Below are 16,600 nucleotides of genomic sequence, written 5' to 3' on the forward strand. Positions count from 1 at the left end.
ATTGGATTTTTTAATGGATTTCAGAATTTAATTAACTTTTTTTAATTAAAATTATTATTAATTTTTTATTTTATCTTATACTCCCTCCGTCTACAATTAAATATCTTATTTTTCCTTTTTCGTCCGTCCACCAATAAATATCCCATTTCACTTTTACTATATTTGATAAGTGAATCCTACATTTCAATTACATTTTATTATAAAATCAATATATAAAAGTTGGTCTCACATTCCACTAACTTTTCTACCTACTTTACTACATAAAGTTAAACAATTTCTTAAATTAATCACGGACGGAGGGAAGATTAATTCAGTTGCAACATTTTTTAAATTAATTCACGTTCCTATTTACAAAAGTTGTATCATTCCTTTTTATTTTAATAACAATGAATGCCGTGTATGATTAAAGTGCCATTTCCTGAAATTATTGACCATATCCCATAAAAAGGAAGAAAATCTTAGTCAAGAAAAAAAAAGCAAACGTATTAAAGTGCCATTTCCTGAAATTATTGACCATATCCCATAAAAAGGAAGAAAATCTTAGTCAAGAAAAAGCAAACGTATCAATTGCCGTTTGATGAAGTCCTGTCATGTCATATCATTCAAACTCTGTATAATTTGATACTCACCATTCCACTCCCACTTCCACTCCTGCTCTCTCTCAATTCAAAATCTCAAAATGGAGGCAAAAAAGCGGAAGAAAGAGTTGTCTAACAGCGATCACTTGCGTCTACCGGAATCGGTAGAGCTGGCCATCAATAAAATTTTAGTGGAAAAGCAGCTGCAAACGCCGCTTAAGAGTTACGCGAGAAAAATGCTGCGTGAGATCGGGGAGCAGCCATCTTTGGAGATTCTGAACATTATTCACTCCTCCAAAAATCCTGTTACGAGCTTTAGTGGTTTTGTTTCTAAGATGGTGAAGAAAAACCACCCAATTCAAGCCGATGCCATTCTCAGCCATTACAACTGCTCCCCTCTCGGCATCAGCTCGCCATCCTCCGCCTCTCCGACTATCGCTCGCTGTATTTTTTATTTTTTTATTTATTTTTATATTTTCGGTCATCTCTGCTCTGTTTTGTGTGTCAATCGTTTATCGTAATTGCTATTTAGTTGTTTAGGGTTTTCTTTGCATATTTGCATTACTCCTTGTGGAAAATTGGGAATGCTAGCATATATCTTAGTTCTTCATACTTACTACTGCGTTGCATTTCTCGATTTGGAGTTTGGATCATCTAAAATTTGAGCGAAATTTTCAATCTCAGCCTCAATCACAACAGGCAGAGAGGGGAAAGGGGTTCAAGAGTTTGTGAGGTCACAATTTGTCCTGTTCATTATTCATGGTTGGCTCTGAGATTTTTTGATTATATAATGGCTGTTAACTTGAGGCTAGTCTTTTTCGATGAGCCATTTTGTATTTTTGGATCAAAACCAGTAAGAAGATGTTGTATTTGCTGCCCCGTCCTATTTTATCTTGCAATTGTACCTTTGAATGCATGATAAATGTTTTAGCGGACCTTTGGAACATGAAAGAAGTAATGGCTTTGTTGATTTCTTGCAGACAATTTTGAAATGTATTGTTGGTTACTTCTATTCTTGATTCTCATAAACAGAAACTGCTAGCCCTTTCATGTTCTGTGTTATCGTGTAATGTTGACATTTTTATCATGTGCAGATGGTGAAAGTATGCAAAGGACAGGCTTTCAAAATATAAGTTGTCGGCTATCTTTTCAAGATGGGGCTATGGGAAGCCGGAGTTGTATTGTAAAAGATGCATCTCTGCTTTCCAGAGAACATATTGAGAAGTCCGAGCCTGTAACAATTAGTCCACAGTTGTTGATCCTGAACAAACTTGAATATAGGAAACTATTTTTGCTGTTAAGCTACACCAAAGGGTTAGTTTTAATTTCTGTTGTGTTGTTGTGTGGGACATTCATAGTTACTGAATGAAAAAAAAATACTTGACACCCCAGGAAGAAGTTGGAAGATCTCCTGAGCATTGAAGATGCTAATAAAGTGTATACTAATAACAGTCTTCCCATGAAAGATTTTGAACACTACATTTGGGATTTTCTTGGTTCCAAGTACTGCGAGAAATCAGATCGCATTCAGGTGAGTTATGAAGTGGTTGAAAAGCAGCAATGCGATCAGATTTTTTGGGATTAGTTGCTCAAATTTAGGTTAACTAGTATCTTCAAATAAAGAGATACATGTATAAATTTACTTGTATGAAACTGTTTTCTATTTTGCTTCTAGATATCAGAATGTGATATATTCCTTTCTTTCTAGCAGCTACATATACATGTTTTTATTTTTCTATTTTTTTTGTTTGAAATAATTGGAAGTAATGAGATTAGTGAGATTTATTTGGTGTTAATTTAACAGTTATGTATCGTTCTTAATTGTTTGAATTTCATATGATCCATTTTCTTTTTTCATTCAGCATCTTGATTGGGATTCTGGGAAAACTCATATCTATAACTGCCATGTTGACCCGGATGGAAGTAACTATTTCAAGGTCAGTCCTGAACCTTATGTGTATCAATGTGTGCACTTCTTTATCCAATGCTTGAAAAAGTGAGTATGTTTGCATAACAGCATATTTTACGAATTTCAAGTGGCAGATGCTCAGAAGTGTTTTTCACTTCCGTTAACTTAAAGAAGAAACACTTCATAAGTTTTAGAATATTTTAGATTGTTATGAATTGGTGAATCTTTAATCTTGTTTGGTATCACTATCATGATAATAATTCTTATTATCACATCTTCTGGGTGATACAGGGGCCATATCTTAATAGCTCGAGAACTCACATGCAAAGATCATTGGGAGACGATAATGTACTGACAGTCAAGTTTGTAGAGAATGCGGAGTATCCGGCACGCAAAATTGTTGAAGAAGGACTGTTTGTTGGTCTAAGGCGTTATCGATTTTTCGGTAATTATTTTATTTACATTTCATTATAGACTTGGCTTGGATTTCTCTCAAGGATATTTAACATCATGTGAAACATTTAGTAATAATATTATATAATAACTATGCTATTTCACATTTCATAATAATATCAGTAAGTTTATAATGACTATGCTATTTCATAGTGATTTTTATAATAAATGGAGATATAAGTATGAGTTTATATAGAATATTTATCTACTACGTTTAATTAAGTACTAGTATTATTTTATTTTTCCCACCAATAAAAGTAATATGCTTCCATAAAATGTGCATAAAAATACTTTATAATAAATTAATTATTTTTCATTGAATTATTTTCACAGTGTAAACTACCCAAAAAATATAGTAAATGTTTTTATTTCTAATGGAACTTGTACATTCAAATTTTTTTAAAGTCTTTGTGCATCTACTTCTTTTTTTAGAAATCCTTTTCTACAGATAGTGTTAAGGGTTTAGGCAAATCCATTACAAAAGGACATCTGGAGACTGGATATGGACTATGGAAGTACAAAGGTTTACAACAAGGACCAACTGAAACAAAGACTTAAAACTACATGGACCTAGAAGGTAGTTTTGCCTAAGTTAAAAGTAAATGGACTTAAGTAGTTTTGCCTAAGTTAAAAGTAAATGGACTTAAGTAGTTTTGCCTACTGAAACAAAGACTAAAAGTAAATGGACCTAGAAAGTTGCTTCTCCTCAACAAACTGGCTGAATCGAAAATGAGAAGGAAATGGTAGAGAAACCCATGGCTCCAAAAGCCAAACTCACGGTAATACTCGCTGAGTTCAAATTGCAAAAAAAGATTCTGTACTTCATTACAGAATTTTAAAGTGGTGTTGAAATTGCAAAAATTAATTATAGTTTATGATTTATTTGGCAGTTTTTCCCTATTCAGAATGTAATTTTAGATATTTTCGCTAACTCATTAATCATATTGTTCAGAAAAATATCTCTTATAGCTGTTCTGCTTTGAGGTCATATCTGAAAATACAGTCTGCCATTGACATGGTTAATTTAATTCAATTATTCTTGACTTCTAACATCTTAAACCAATACTACAGTTAATTGTAGTCAAATGAAGGTTGTTTTGTGGAATATCTTGAAACAAATGAACTCACCACTCTTAACAGAAATACCTTTACAAGTGTTACTTTGCATTCGCGGACAGCTTTACCTTTTGTTATCTTCGAGGAGTTCTTCACTGTCAAAATGGGCAGTGGAATTTATCTTGAAAGGTTTAATGATCTCTATGGTATTTATACAGTATTCAAAGATGAACTGAGGAAGGCAAAGAAAAACAAAGTCGGGAGGGACAAGGAGTCAACCCACTCTGATGTGAAGTGTTATTTTGTCCATTTTGATTCCATTTCGTCCCATGATCATGAGGAAGATTATATTTTGTTTCGAAAATCTGTCAGTGAAGCAAGGGGCCTCTTCATGCATGTACACAAGCTACCAACCATAGAAAAGTACATGGCCAGGTTGGCATCAATGTACTTTTTCCTTTATTGGTCAGGTAGAACATAAATTTAGACATATGTGGAAAGTTATGAAGACATATTAGGGAAAATAGTGGTAGTTCATTATTATCACTTCACAACGCACCTATATATATATTACAAGAGACTAAGCCTAACTAGGATAGATAATCGATGTGAGATATGTAGCTACAACAACCCCCTCTAGCTGGAGCATATATATCGGTCCAGCTTGGCACACACGATGTCCTGATAAATGTTTCTCCCAACAAATTAGTAAAGACATCTACAATAGTAGCAATAGCCGTAGTAGTAGCAGCAACAACAGTACTAGTTGGAAACATTCAATATGATAGTGATCCTTAAATTAAGTTCGGAATCAAAATTCGGCATTAAAAACGATTTGAAGAAACCAAATGAGAAGTTGTAGTAGAAACCGAGAAAAGTCGGTAGAGTAGTTGGTAGAGCGGCAATAGAACGAGACTGCGGTGGCAAAGGCAACCGAACAAAGTTGTCAGAACATAATAGGGCGGGGAAGAGATGGTTTCAGGCTATTGAGAAACCTAGACCAAGTCGTGACGGCTATCGACATACCAAGTCTCGTACAGTACTATCAAAAGTGTGCGCTAGGTGCATCCTGGTGTGGGGCGCTTGAGGCTTCACCGGAACTGCCCCGAGGTGGCTAGGGCAAGCAAGATCCCAGGGTGAGGGTGGGGCAAGCAAGGTGACTTCAAATCTTTTGTTCTGGTAGCGATGAGGACTTCAGAACTGTTCTTTCTTCTATTAGGGATGTCGAGTCCAATTTCTTCCAACAGGAAGCCGACTCCATTTTTATTTGCAAGACTGCAAAATGTTTTCCCTTTTCAACTGTTTCTTTAATGCTTTCTACTTTTTGTTTTCTCTTTCTTCCCTAGGTGGGAGCTTTATTATTGTCAGCCACCTTTCTTCTTCTCCCTAGGTAGTTTCTAGTTTTCTAACCAACCTTTAATTTTTTTTCTTTAACCCACATGTTACTTTATTTGTTTTTTTCCACCCTTTTATAGTACTCCCTCCGTCCCACCACAAGTGACCAACTTTCTATTTTGAGTTGTCCCACCACAAGTGATCAATTTCCTTTTTTAGCTAAAAACAAAACATCAACCATCTCTTACTTTATTCCCTCTCTCTTTCTTACTTTATTCTCTCTTTATCTCTCTTACTTTTTTCTCTCTCATACTTTACTCTCTTCACTTTAACTCAATACATATCATTTCCTTAATTCCCGTGTCCAAAAGAAATCCATCACTTGTAATGGGACGGAGGGAGTATGTAGGTGTAGAAATTCCTTTTATAATGTTGAATATGCAATTATTCAAATATAAATGGTCTTTATCTAAGGGAAAAAAAATAGAACAAAGATGCGCCCCAAGTTCATCGCCATGGAAGTTTATCTCATCATGCTGGTACGTCCCGCACCCCTAACAACACTGTCTCATAGTGGCATCTGTAGTAGAACGTGTCCCAATAGAAGATTTATAATCAGACTCGATAAGAAAAAGCGGAGAGCAAACCTTAAGCAGATCAGCCAGAGCTGTAGAAACGAGGTGAGTAGAGCAGCAGCAGACAGCGGCAAAAATCCTAATTTGTCGAAATTAGAGATGGATTTGAATCCACTTTGATACCATGTAGAATAATAAAAAATAGACAGATAGAAAAGTGTGTAGACATATTAGACAGAAGTAGTAGTTTTATTATCACTTTACAAAGCATCTATATTATATTACAAGAGACTCTGCCTAACTAGGATACATAACCAATGTGGGGTACTTATTTTACAACAATTCATATATATTTAGAGCTTGATCTTCATCATCTTGATGCCCTTCAGGCTTTCCCTTATTCTGTCCAAGACCACTAAGATTGATCTTGATTTTGCTGCTATCATAGTGGAGATAATCGAAGATATACCTTTCCAGGTATGAATGTTGTGTTTCAGCTTGATTTTCATATGTTCAGCTCCATGATTTTGGTAAAGCTTCTTATTACCCATAGGAGTTGCATAAATCTTTCTTGTTTGATATGTTTAGGATGAGAATGGCTCTATTATTTACGACGAGGATGGAAAGCCTATCTTACATACTGATGGAACTGGATATATCTCTGAAGACTTGGCAATGAAGTGTTCGAAAGATTTACACGCCTCATTGCATAATATGGAGATTAGTTTTGAGGTCAGTAATTGCCTTTCTTTTAGTACAACTTTTCCATTTTGCTCTCTGTTGTAACTAATTGTTAGAGAAAAGAAGCGAATGGGAAATTAAATTATCTGACACTAAGGAATTGAAATAAAAAATATGATTGAAATAAACAAATACTCCTTCACTAACTTCCTGCACTTAGGCTTTTCCTTCACGGCTCCTTTATGAGTGATGCGTATCACTTGTTAGGGGAAATAGGCACGGTTAAAGGTATTTCAACTATATTTAATTCGTGATGTGTGGAAATTGTGTTCTAATTTCTGTGTCCAAGTACAACCGTGGTATGAGTATGAGTGAAGAGTTCAAAGCGTTAAGCCTCATGTGTATTACTTCCTTCTGCTTCTGATCCGTCCATTTTTAATTGGACACTGGACAAATTGTTTATCTTGTTTGTTGATGAAGTTGGCCTTTCTGGATAATTGGCTTTTCCAGTCTGTTGGTGCTGTATACCATGAAAAAATGATTAGCATGTGAAATTTACATTTAATTTGGCCTTTTTAACTCAATTTTATGAAATTTTCCTGCAGCTTCAATTTCTTTTCTTGGATGGGCCTGGTTCATATGAAAGCTTCGACCTTATTTTTTTTATTTCTGTTTGCTCTGTTTTCACCTGGAGAATCTGTGCACTATTTAATTTCCATGGTTTCTGCATTATTAAACTTAACCTTTCCTCACAAGTGTTTGATGACTCTTTCGTATAGCTAATATTTTCCATACCAGATCTTGAAGCAGTTGTCTTACTTTATCTCTTACTTCTGAAGGACAATCACATTCCAAAAAACTAAAGATGGACAAATTCATCCTGTCCTTTTTATGAATGGAAAAGCTAGTAACCTAAAAGTAACCTACCATTGTTTTGTAATTTTAAATTCTGGCAATTCTATTCTATTTAACACAAAAAGTTACTTGTTAGACGGTTTTGACAATTTTTAAATTCAGCATTCTCTATGCTAATATTCTTAGCTATGTGCTGTTTGGTTTTCAGCATCTACTGATTCAATGCCGTTTGTTTCATGATGGCTATGCTGTCAAGGGAACTCTGCTTTTAAATAGAAAGGTAATCATACTTCATTTGGTTCTGCGAACACCTAAATTAATTTGAGGGAGCATAAACATAAGGTTAGCTGCCAGAATAGCACATCCAATGCGGGCCTTTCTCATAACCTCATGTTTTAGAATTGGCGCCTTCTATGTAGTTTTTCCCTGACACCATACCTGTTAAATGAGCTCGAAGCCTGGGACTGTTTTCTGTTATGCTTAATGAATTTGTTTTTGATTAAATCCTTGGAACGTTTGTGAGAAAATGGTAAATCAGCCAGGAGTTATGGGAAGTGGTATTTAATTGTGGATGGGGCTTGGAAGCAGATTTCATCATATGTTACTTGGTGGTTTCAAATTGTAGGGATTTCAGTGTTTCCTTGCATTTGATGGAGTTGTTTTGTGTAGTTCGTTTTGTATTTATTTACTCGTTAGTTCTGCAGTGGACTATTATGTGCTAGTGCTCATTGTATCAGCTTATTAACTTTATATGTTATAGTCTCATTTTCTTTCGCCATTCCCTTCTTTTCTCATAATACTGTACGACTTTAATATGACTATGAGGATAACAGTCTAGTATTTCCAGTGGAGGTGTGAGATGCAACTGGTTAGAGATGTTTTTTTGTTCTCTGGAATTTGTGATCCATTTCTTCTTCTTCTTCTGGCAATCGATTGCTATAGCTTGAACCAGGAAGAATTCAGATTAGGCCATCAATGATTAAGGTGCCAAAGGACCCAGCATTGGAGAGTGAAGAATTTTTTACATTCAACTCTCTGGAGATTAACACCATTAGGTATCTTCCATGACAATTCAATTCTCCGTACCTTGCCTGCATTTTTCTATTGATGATGCTAAGGTGCTTCAAAAAATAAGAGGGTAACTTCCAAATAAATGTATGTATGAGGTGACCAACAGGACAGATGTGATGCTACTGGGGTTCTCTGTCACCACATGTATTTTGAAGATTAATGATCTCAATTTAACACATAAAACCTCCAGACTATAGTTCTTGTATATCTGAAAATATGTTTGAAATCATATAAGGCGTTTACGTCTTATTTTTGGTTAAACTGTTATGAAGGTAAACATCTAGTCAGGTCTCCTCACTTTTTATGGTTGGATTCTTCCTTGAATTCTTTCTCAATTCTTGACTAATCATCAAGGTTCTGTATAGAGTTAGGTATTGTAACCAGGAGTTCCCTATTAGTTGTATATCGCTGTATTGTACTCCCTCCGTCCCAAGGTAGTTGGGGCATTTCTTTGGGCACGGAATGGAATTTAAGAAATTGATGTGTTAAAGGTTAAAGTAGAGAGAGTAAAGTAAGAGAGAGCAGTGTTGTCAAAAACGCGCCCGGGGCGCGCTCGGGGCGCGGGTCGCCATGATCGAGGCCGGCTTCGCCCCAACATGGGTGAACCGAGCGAGATACGTGTGGCGCCGTCGGGGCGCGCTCTGGGCGGTCGGGGCGACTGGAGCGAGAGACGGAACTAGCGGCGGGGGCTTACCTGTTGCCGTCGGCCCTGCAGATTTTTTGTTTTACACAGAAAAAAGAAGAGGGAGGGGAGATGGAGATGGAGACGAAGACATGATAGATAGATAGAGAGAGAGAGAGTGAGTTTACATTGGGAAATGAAATTGCTTTTTGACTTATTGTACTCCATCAATTAGTGTTATTTCTATTGTTATTATTTGTATAAGTTACATATTTTATTAATTTCTTATATTTATAATTTAATATTAGGTTTATATAAAGCTAATTTAGTAATCTTTAGAACATGTTTATTTGATAATATGTTTTATGATTAAATGAAGAGATTTAAAATAATAATTATGTTTATTTAAATGAAGATAAATAAAATAATAATTTATTATTTCTTCCAATCTTTCATCTTTTTCCAAAATGACTCTATTTTAAAATCCATTAATTAAATATTATAATAAGTAAATTGATTATAATTCCTCCAATAATTCTTTTCTACCAATGTCAAAATTGAACTTTAAAAATATTTTTTTCCTATGTAAATATAAGTATTTATATTATAGTGAATTATCTTTAATCATTAGTATTACTAATATATAAATAATAAATAATTTTTCGCCCCGATTCGTGGGTCCCTCGCCCCGGCGCCCCATCGCCCCGCGACCCGGGGTCCAGCCTCATCGCCCCGGACCGACCCGCGACCCTAACAACACTGAGAGAGAGAATAAAGTAAGAGAGATGGAGAGAGAGTAAAGTGTGAGAGAGGAAAAAGTTTTTGCCAAAAAGGGAAATGACTCAATACCTTGGGACAATCCAAAAAGGAATACGACTCAACTGCCTTGAGACAGAGGGAGTACTATATATCCAGTTAAAGGAAGCCTATGAACCAATGCCTATTTCTCCTTGTGAAATTTTCCTAATTCTTATCTTCATCTATCAGTCACAGACCTAACCGCAGTTATCTTTCAAAATATTTGATTGCTTTGCTGAGCTATGGAGGGGTTCCTCAAGAGTTCTTTCTCAATTTGCTTAATAAAGCTTTAGAAGAGACGCGGAATGTCTTCTCCAATATGCGAGCGGCTTTGAGAGGTACTTCTTGAAGACACTTTATAATTCATGTCCTAATGGTCATTATCATGTTTCCAGCTCCCTTGATTTTCTCGTATGAGTAATATTTCCTAGTTCAGTCCTTCAGATTTTAGCAACTAGCCTCTTGCTTCTTTCCATAGAATAACCGTCTCTTGTTGGTTTATATGAAAACAATGCTGCAACTTGTTTGTTAATAAAAAGATGGCTCTTCTTGCAGTTGCTTCCCTCCATGACGACTGGGCTTTTGGTTTTATAGCCCAGAGAATGATTTGCTCTGGGGTACCTCTTGATGAACCGTTTCTCCAATATTGTCTAGGGAGTTTGGAAAGTAGTGAGAGAACTAAACTTAAAGAAGGCAGGATACCAGTGAATGAATGCTTTTACTTAATGGGGACTGCTGATCCTACTGGTGTATTACATAATGACGAAGTCTGTGTTATCCTGTATGTAAAAGTGCTTTTTTCTCCTGATGCTTTCTTCACGATATTTGTTCCCGTGGGCTGCTCAATTGACTTTCGAATGTTGGATTGCAAGTTTCATATTCTGATCTTGGTTTTTGGGAGTTATGATTCTGTCATCCTGCACGTAATTGCTGAGATAAAAGTAGTAGGCATCTCTTAGAAAATTGAAACACTTTTGTGTTCGACATGAATTCAGACGTTGACACTATGTTCACTCTTTAACACTTTGATCGCTTTTTGACACTTTGCTTCTCCTGATATCTTATTTACGTTTCTTCCCTGAACTTTTGTGAAGATGATATGATCTTCTCTTCTCGTCAAAAAATAATTCTCGTTGATGACTTATTCTGTGTAGTGACAGCGGTCAGATATCAGGGAATGTATTAGTATACAGGAATCCTGGAATGCATTTTGGAGATATTCATGTCATGAAGGCTGTGTATATTGAAGAATTGGAAGAGTTTGTTGGCAATGCCAAGTATGGCATTTTCTTCTCAACCAAAGGCCAGAGATCAGCAGCTTATGAAATGGCAACTGGCGATTTTGATGGTGACATGTATTGGGTTTCCCGAAACCCTGAGGTTAAAATCTATAACTCCTTTCTCCCCGCCACCCACCCCCTCTTTTCTTCTATTTTGACACGTTAAACTGTACATTAGCTGTGGGTTTGTATCTTTTCTGGTGAATAAATGTGTCATAAGTTGTTGATATTTGCCCGTTTGCTTTTAGTTCATAGTTCTTTTAAATAAAGACTAAAGTCCAATTCCCAAAATTAGTCTCGTACATTTGCCTAAAAAACTTTTTGGTCAATACACATTAAGTGTGTGTTAGCTTTTGGTCCTAAACAATATGTTGTAGTCTATATTTAACGATTTGTAAAAAATTAATGGTCATCCGCGTTTTGACCTGATTGATGAGGTAAATATGGACCAAAATATATTGTCTAGGACCAAAAGCAAGCACGCATAAAACGTGTAGGACCAAAAGCTAACACGCATTAAACGTGTAGGACCAATTGCAAATGTACATGACCAATTTTGGACTTTAAACACGTTTGACAGCTAATTTTTTATGGAACCGTTAAATATGGACCAAAACATACTCCCTCCGTGGCTCCGTCCTTTAAAAATAGACCACATTTGCCATTTTAGGTAGTCCCTTAAAAATTGACCAATTCTATTTATGGAAACTTCTTTCTCTATATTTGAGGTGGGTCTCATTCTCTTACTTGACCAATTGTGTATTAAAACCCGTGTCATTTCAATTTTGAGCAAGTATTATTTAGGACCAAAAGCTAACCCACTTAATGTGTAGTACCAAAAAGATTTTTTAAGCAAAAATTTTGGACTTCAATTTTGAATAAAAGACCTTTTTCAAACAACTTTTGATAGGAGCGAAACGACACTATTTTTGTAGTGTTTCAAGCGGAAGGAATGAAACAAGTTGCAAAACCTATTTGTGTGCAAAAGTGGAAAGATGAGATTTCATTAATCTTTGGTAATGCAAATTTCAAGTTATTGATACGTCTTAAGTCATCTTGTACTACAAACTACAATGTCTCTTGATCTCATTATGGTGTACTATTCATGGATCATGTCTCATGCTAAAGTCTTTGTAATTACATATCCTTTCTGGGTGGAAATTTTTATCTTCAAATAATGTAATTAGGAATTACACAGATTGGGATTTTCTACTTCTCAGTTTTGTTAGATATTTTACATTTTACATAGAGTGGAATTACATAATGATGGCAAGTTATGCATTAAATTGATAACTATGCATGTTTGTCTTTCCCTCCCCATTTAGAAGTACATCCATCTATTTATGAGTTCATTTGAAGATTATAGGAAGCCAATCACTTTTGATTCAAGTGCACATAACATTGAAGGACTGATCCTCCTTCCCAGTCAATCTAGTCTGGTGGCACAATTAGGGGCAACATTGGAACTGATGATTGGCATGATTTAGTAACAATGCTACTAATTAATATGCTTGATTAGACTTATTAATTTTGTAATATGTTTTGTGTTATTATTGTGTTATAATTATCATGTTTTGTTATTATTGTGTTCCTACTTTTTGTTTAAACATATTGTTTTGTGTTATTATTGTGTTTGTGTTGTTATAATTATCATATTGTGTCAACAGACTCAACACAAACAATATCTCACCACCTTCTTGATCTTGTTTGTACAATTTAATTTGTGCTCGTTTCCATGTCACGGGGATCCTTAATGGACCGTGTTCGTGTTTGATCCTCATGTCGAAACGATAATGACCCGACATGCAAGAATCGCTAGCCTTATGTATAAACTACTTGGAATCAAGATAATTTATTATGAAAATGAAGCGGGACAGTCGTGTCGGATAATAATGTTACAGTAAGTTTATTTCTACTAATAGGCAAGCTTCAAGTGGGAGCTATTCACTCACCCATCTTTAGTGGGTAGCAGCCCAGACTAATAAAGATTCATTTTTGTTTGTTTACCTATTCCTTAGTTTTCTTTTAGGAAGTTATGTTTAGGTAGTTTATGAAATGACTCAACTACCGTGGAACGGAGGGAGTATAATTGGTCATTGTTAACTTTTATAAATTTTACTATTATAATGGTGGTGGTTGGAGATGTAAGTAAAAACTGTTGAAAATTTCCTCTTAACTGTTTCTTTTTAAATCAATCCTTGCAGCTATTGAAATTTTTTAAACCAAGTGAACCATGGAGACGTTTGTACCCAGCCCCACAGGCTGAGAAGAAAGATCTGCAGCAGTATTCAAGTCTGCAGTTAGAACATGAACTTTTTCAACTATTCCTTGATTCTAGGACACCGAGGTAATTACTTTTGATCACAGATGGGAATATCTTTATGACGCATGCTTGTTTAATTAGTAGTTCTATAAAGTAGTCCATGTGCAGTCTATGAATTTTTTGTTTCAATTAGAATGACGCATAAGCTATGTTTTTGGAGCATGAGGGAATGCTTATTGTCACACCATTTAGCTCCAGTTAAGACCAAGTTTGTGCTGGCTTGAATGAAATAACATTTTTGATTCATAGGTGTGAATGGGATGTTTTTGATTAATATTCTTTTTTGTTGGTATTGTGAGGGTTGTTGGAGTTGAGAAAATTTTTGGAGCTCAAATTGCGTTAAAGTGGTGCAAAATCCACGCCATAATGGTCCTATACATTGGAACTATCCTGCAATGTATACATTTTTTGTCTCCCTCTGATATGAAACTATCCTTCTCTTTAACCAGCTAAATAAATAGGTAGGAAGCTAAACACAGCTAATGCATCAAAATCCTTGTGTTCACTTTATAATACTGTTGTGTTTGCAGAAATCCTAATAGTACTATCTAATTTTTCTGGCATTTTCCATGTGCCAGCCACACTATGGGCATTGCAGCAGATAGCTGGCTCACATACATGGATCGGCTGCTGACTCTAGGTGTTGATCGTACACCCGAGATAAATTCTCTGAAAGAAAAAATGCTTAAGTTGATTGACATCTACTATGATGCAATAGATGCACCAAAAAGTGGCAAAAAGGTAAATTTTGGTTTTATTTTAGATTGTTTTGAGTGAGCTGCTTATTTCATGTAGTGGCCTTTATAGCATTCATAACATGTGTTATTTGTACTCAACGAGAGTTGTTTGATTGTACATCTTTGTATACCACAGAGAAGGTAAATAAATCATTTAAATTAAGGATTGATTGATTTATCTATTATTTTGTTCAAGTAGCTATTATAAGGAACATATTATACTGTTGTTTCACATTAGATTGTATTGGTAGGAAATCATGGAGAAGATTAGTGTTTAGACTGGCTTCATGTTGCATAGGGGATATTGTGGAGATCCTAAATCCTAATGTCAGTTTACTTTGTCGTTCTTTTTTCACCCTTAGATCTCTCTCAGTTACATATAATTTGTACTATATCTATCTTACCATGCACCAATAACAAATTATTGTCTTTTGGGAAACAGATCAATCTACCCGATTATTTGAAAGCAGAGTTGTTTCCGCATCACATGGGAAGAGTGGTCGAGAATAGCTATCACTCCTCCTCCATATTGGGTCTAATATATGACAGAGTACAGGAATTTCAGAATGGTGATGTTCCGGGAAAAGGTGAGTGTTCCTTAAAATCAATCACTGACATTCCTAGCAAATCTGACAATATCACGCACATTCTTATATTATCACGAAGTATGCATCAGTTTCAAACGTGAATGGCGATGCGAAGTAAGGTGACCTTGCTCTTGCAAGAAGCATCAGATTTGTGGCAAGTACAACAAAATGCTAGTACTATATTTATTTATTTGTTTCTTCTTTATGGTGTAGAAATCTGGAAAATGCCATGCTTTGACATTCCAATCCCTGAGGATTATCTCATCACGTGGAGAGATAGGTATAAGTGCTATTGCGGGGAGATGGCAAACGCCCTAAACCGCAGTGATGAAGCTAAGAAGGATGCCGCTGATGATGTGATTAAAAAATACAAGCAGGTATGATATTTTTTGGAATTTTTACAGAAAGAAGGCATTTATAACGAGATATACGAAAATGCAGTTATTGTACGATGCTCCTGATATGGAGGAAAGTGCAAAGGATACCACCGTGTTGTATGAGGAATCCCTTGCTATATATCATGTAACATACGACATGGCGAGCAGCGTGGAGAAGTGTGGGTTTGCTTGGAAAGTAGCTGGATCTGCACTGTGCAGTCTCTACGCCTGGAAATCAGTTGCTCACAAGGAGAAGCCGTTGATGATGTCACCGTCAGTTCTGCGCGACTTGTTGAAGTGAGCACTCAGTCGGGTCCGTTCCTGTGTTGTAACATGGTATTGCGTATTAATTGTCTAGGCATTACGACTTACCTTGTAAAGTATGGAAACAATGCGAACAAGGCTTCGGCTTAACATGTATCGTGTAGATATTAATATGATTTAACCCATTCGAACCCTTGTGCTATTTCCGGTCACAACCAACCCCCTCTTCCCCATCTCCTTCTACAGCACCCATCACCTAGCTTGTTGCGTTGATCCTCCTCATCCGCAGCCGACACTCAGTAATGGCACTTGTCCGGTGACTTGGTCACGACGGCGTCATTTTTTGGCAACTCTTGAATAACGATTTTTGTTTGTCCGGGACTAAAATGTTGACAAATTAATATATTATGCACAAAACTAAAGAGCTAATAGCGAAAATTATCCATTTTGAGAAGGTGAGAGATGAATTATATCCACAAGTAAAAATATATTGTTGAACTAATTGAGCCAACTTCAACCAGCTCTGTAAAGAAGTTACTTGGTTGTGGAGGTTAGTAAGATGGTTAAATTAGTTGGTAGGAGTGTAGTTTGGTGTGAGAGTTATTAATGTGAATTCCAATTTTTGTGGTTTTAATTAGTACTCCCTCCGCCCCGTTTTAGCAATCCCGGTTGCTTTTGAGCACTCGTTTTGTAAAAATGATAATAAATAGTTAAAGTGAAGAAATGGTAAAGTAAGATAGAGAATAATATAGAGAGGAGTCTTGTCTACATTATTCTCTTTCTTACTTTACCATTTCTTTACTTTAACTATTTATTATCATTTTTACAAAACGAGTGTTCAAAAGCAACTGGACTGCTAAAGCGGGAAGGATGGAGTATTTGGTTTGAAGCATTTTAAGTGCTTGATAGCTTCACTGTGTTGAAAGTTTGCCTTAATAGGTTGTAACTCATGAAAGTAGACAGATGAAGGTAAAAATATAAACAATAGTCGGTCTACAAAGATTATATCTGAACGTTCGTTAAAGATCACTAATGTCTCTATCTTCGAAAGAACTTTTTCATGTGGGTGTCTCGTACGCCTCAATCAGAGTCAGGTAGA

The 16,600-nt window shown here is 35.8% G+C and overlaps 1 protein-coding gene across 3 annotated transcripts; it reads left to right on the forward strand.

Moving 5' to 3' along the window:
• Positions 1-547: 547 nt before the first annotated feature.
• LOC121782538 (probable RNA-dependent RNA polymerase 5) lies at positions 548-15,703 on the forward strand. 3 transcript variants are annotated; one of them, XM_042180417.1, is made up of 18 exons: positions 554-1,022; positions 1,673-1,892; positions 1,971-2,109; positions 2,441-2,515; positions 2,779-2,932; positions 4,215-4,431; positions 6,296-6,383; positions 6,495-6,638; positions 7,651-7,722; positions 8,385-8,497; positions 10,123-10,271; positions 10,489-10,714; positions 11,088-11,313; positions 13,418-13,560; positions 14,115-14,277; positions 14,716-14,860; positions 15,074-15,237; positions 15,302-15,703. In XM_042180417.1, exons 1-18 carry the CDS (start codon positions 680-682, stop codon positions 15,536-15,538), a joined length of 3,018 nt encoding a protein of 1,005 aa, XP_042036351.1. In that variant the 5' UTR covers positions 554-679; the 3' UTR covers positions 15,539-15,703. The 3 variants fall into 3 exon arrangements, with proteins under 3 accessions (XP_042036353.1, XP_042036352.1, XP_042036351.1); XM_042180418.1 differs by lacking the exon at positions 7,651-7,722 and having other exon boundaries at positions 553-1,022; XM_042180419.1 differs by lacking the exons at positions 14,716-14,860; positions 15,074-15,237; positions 15,302-15,703 and adding an exon at positions 13,836-13,997 and having other exon boundaries at positions 548-1,022; positions 14,115-14,252.
• The last annotated feature ends 897 nt before the right edge of the window (positions 15,704-16,600 follow it).

Source organism: Salvia splendens, chromosome 20 (genome assembly GCF_004379255.2).
Source record: "Salvia splendens isolate huo1 chromosome 20, SspV2, whole genome shotgun sequence".
Classification (NCBI taxonomy): Eukaryota; Viridiplantae; Streptophyta; class Magnoliopsida; order Lamiales; family Lamiaceae; genus Salvia; species Salvia splendens.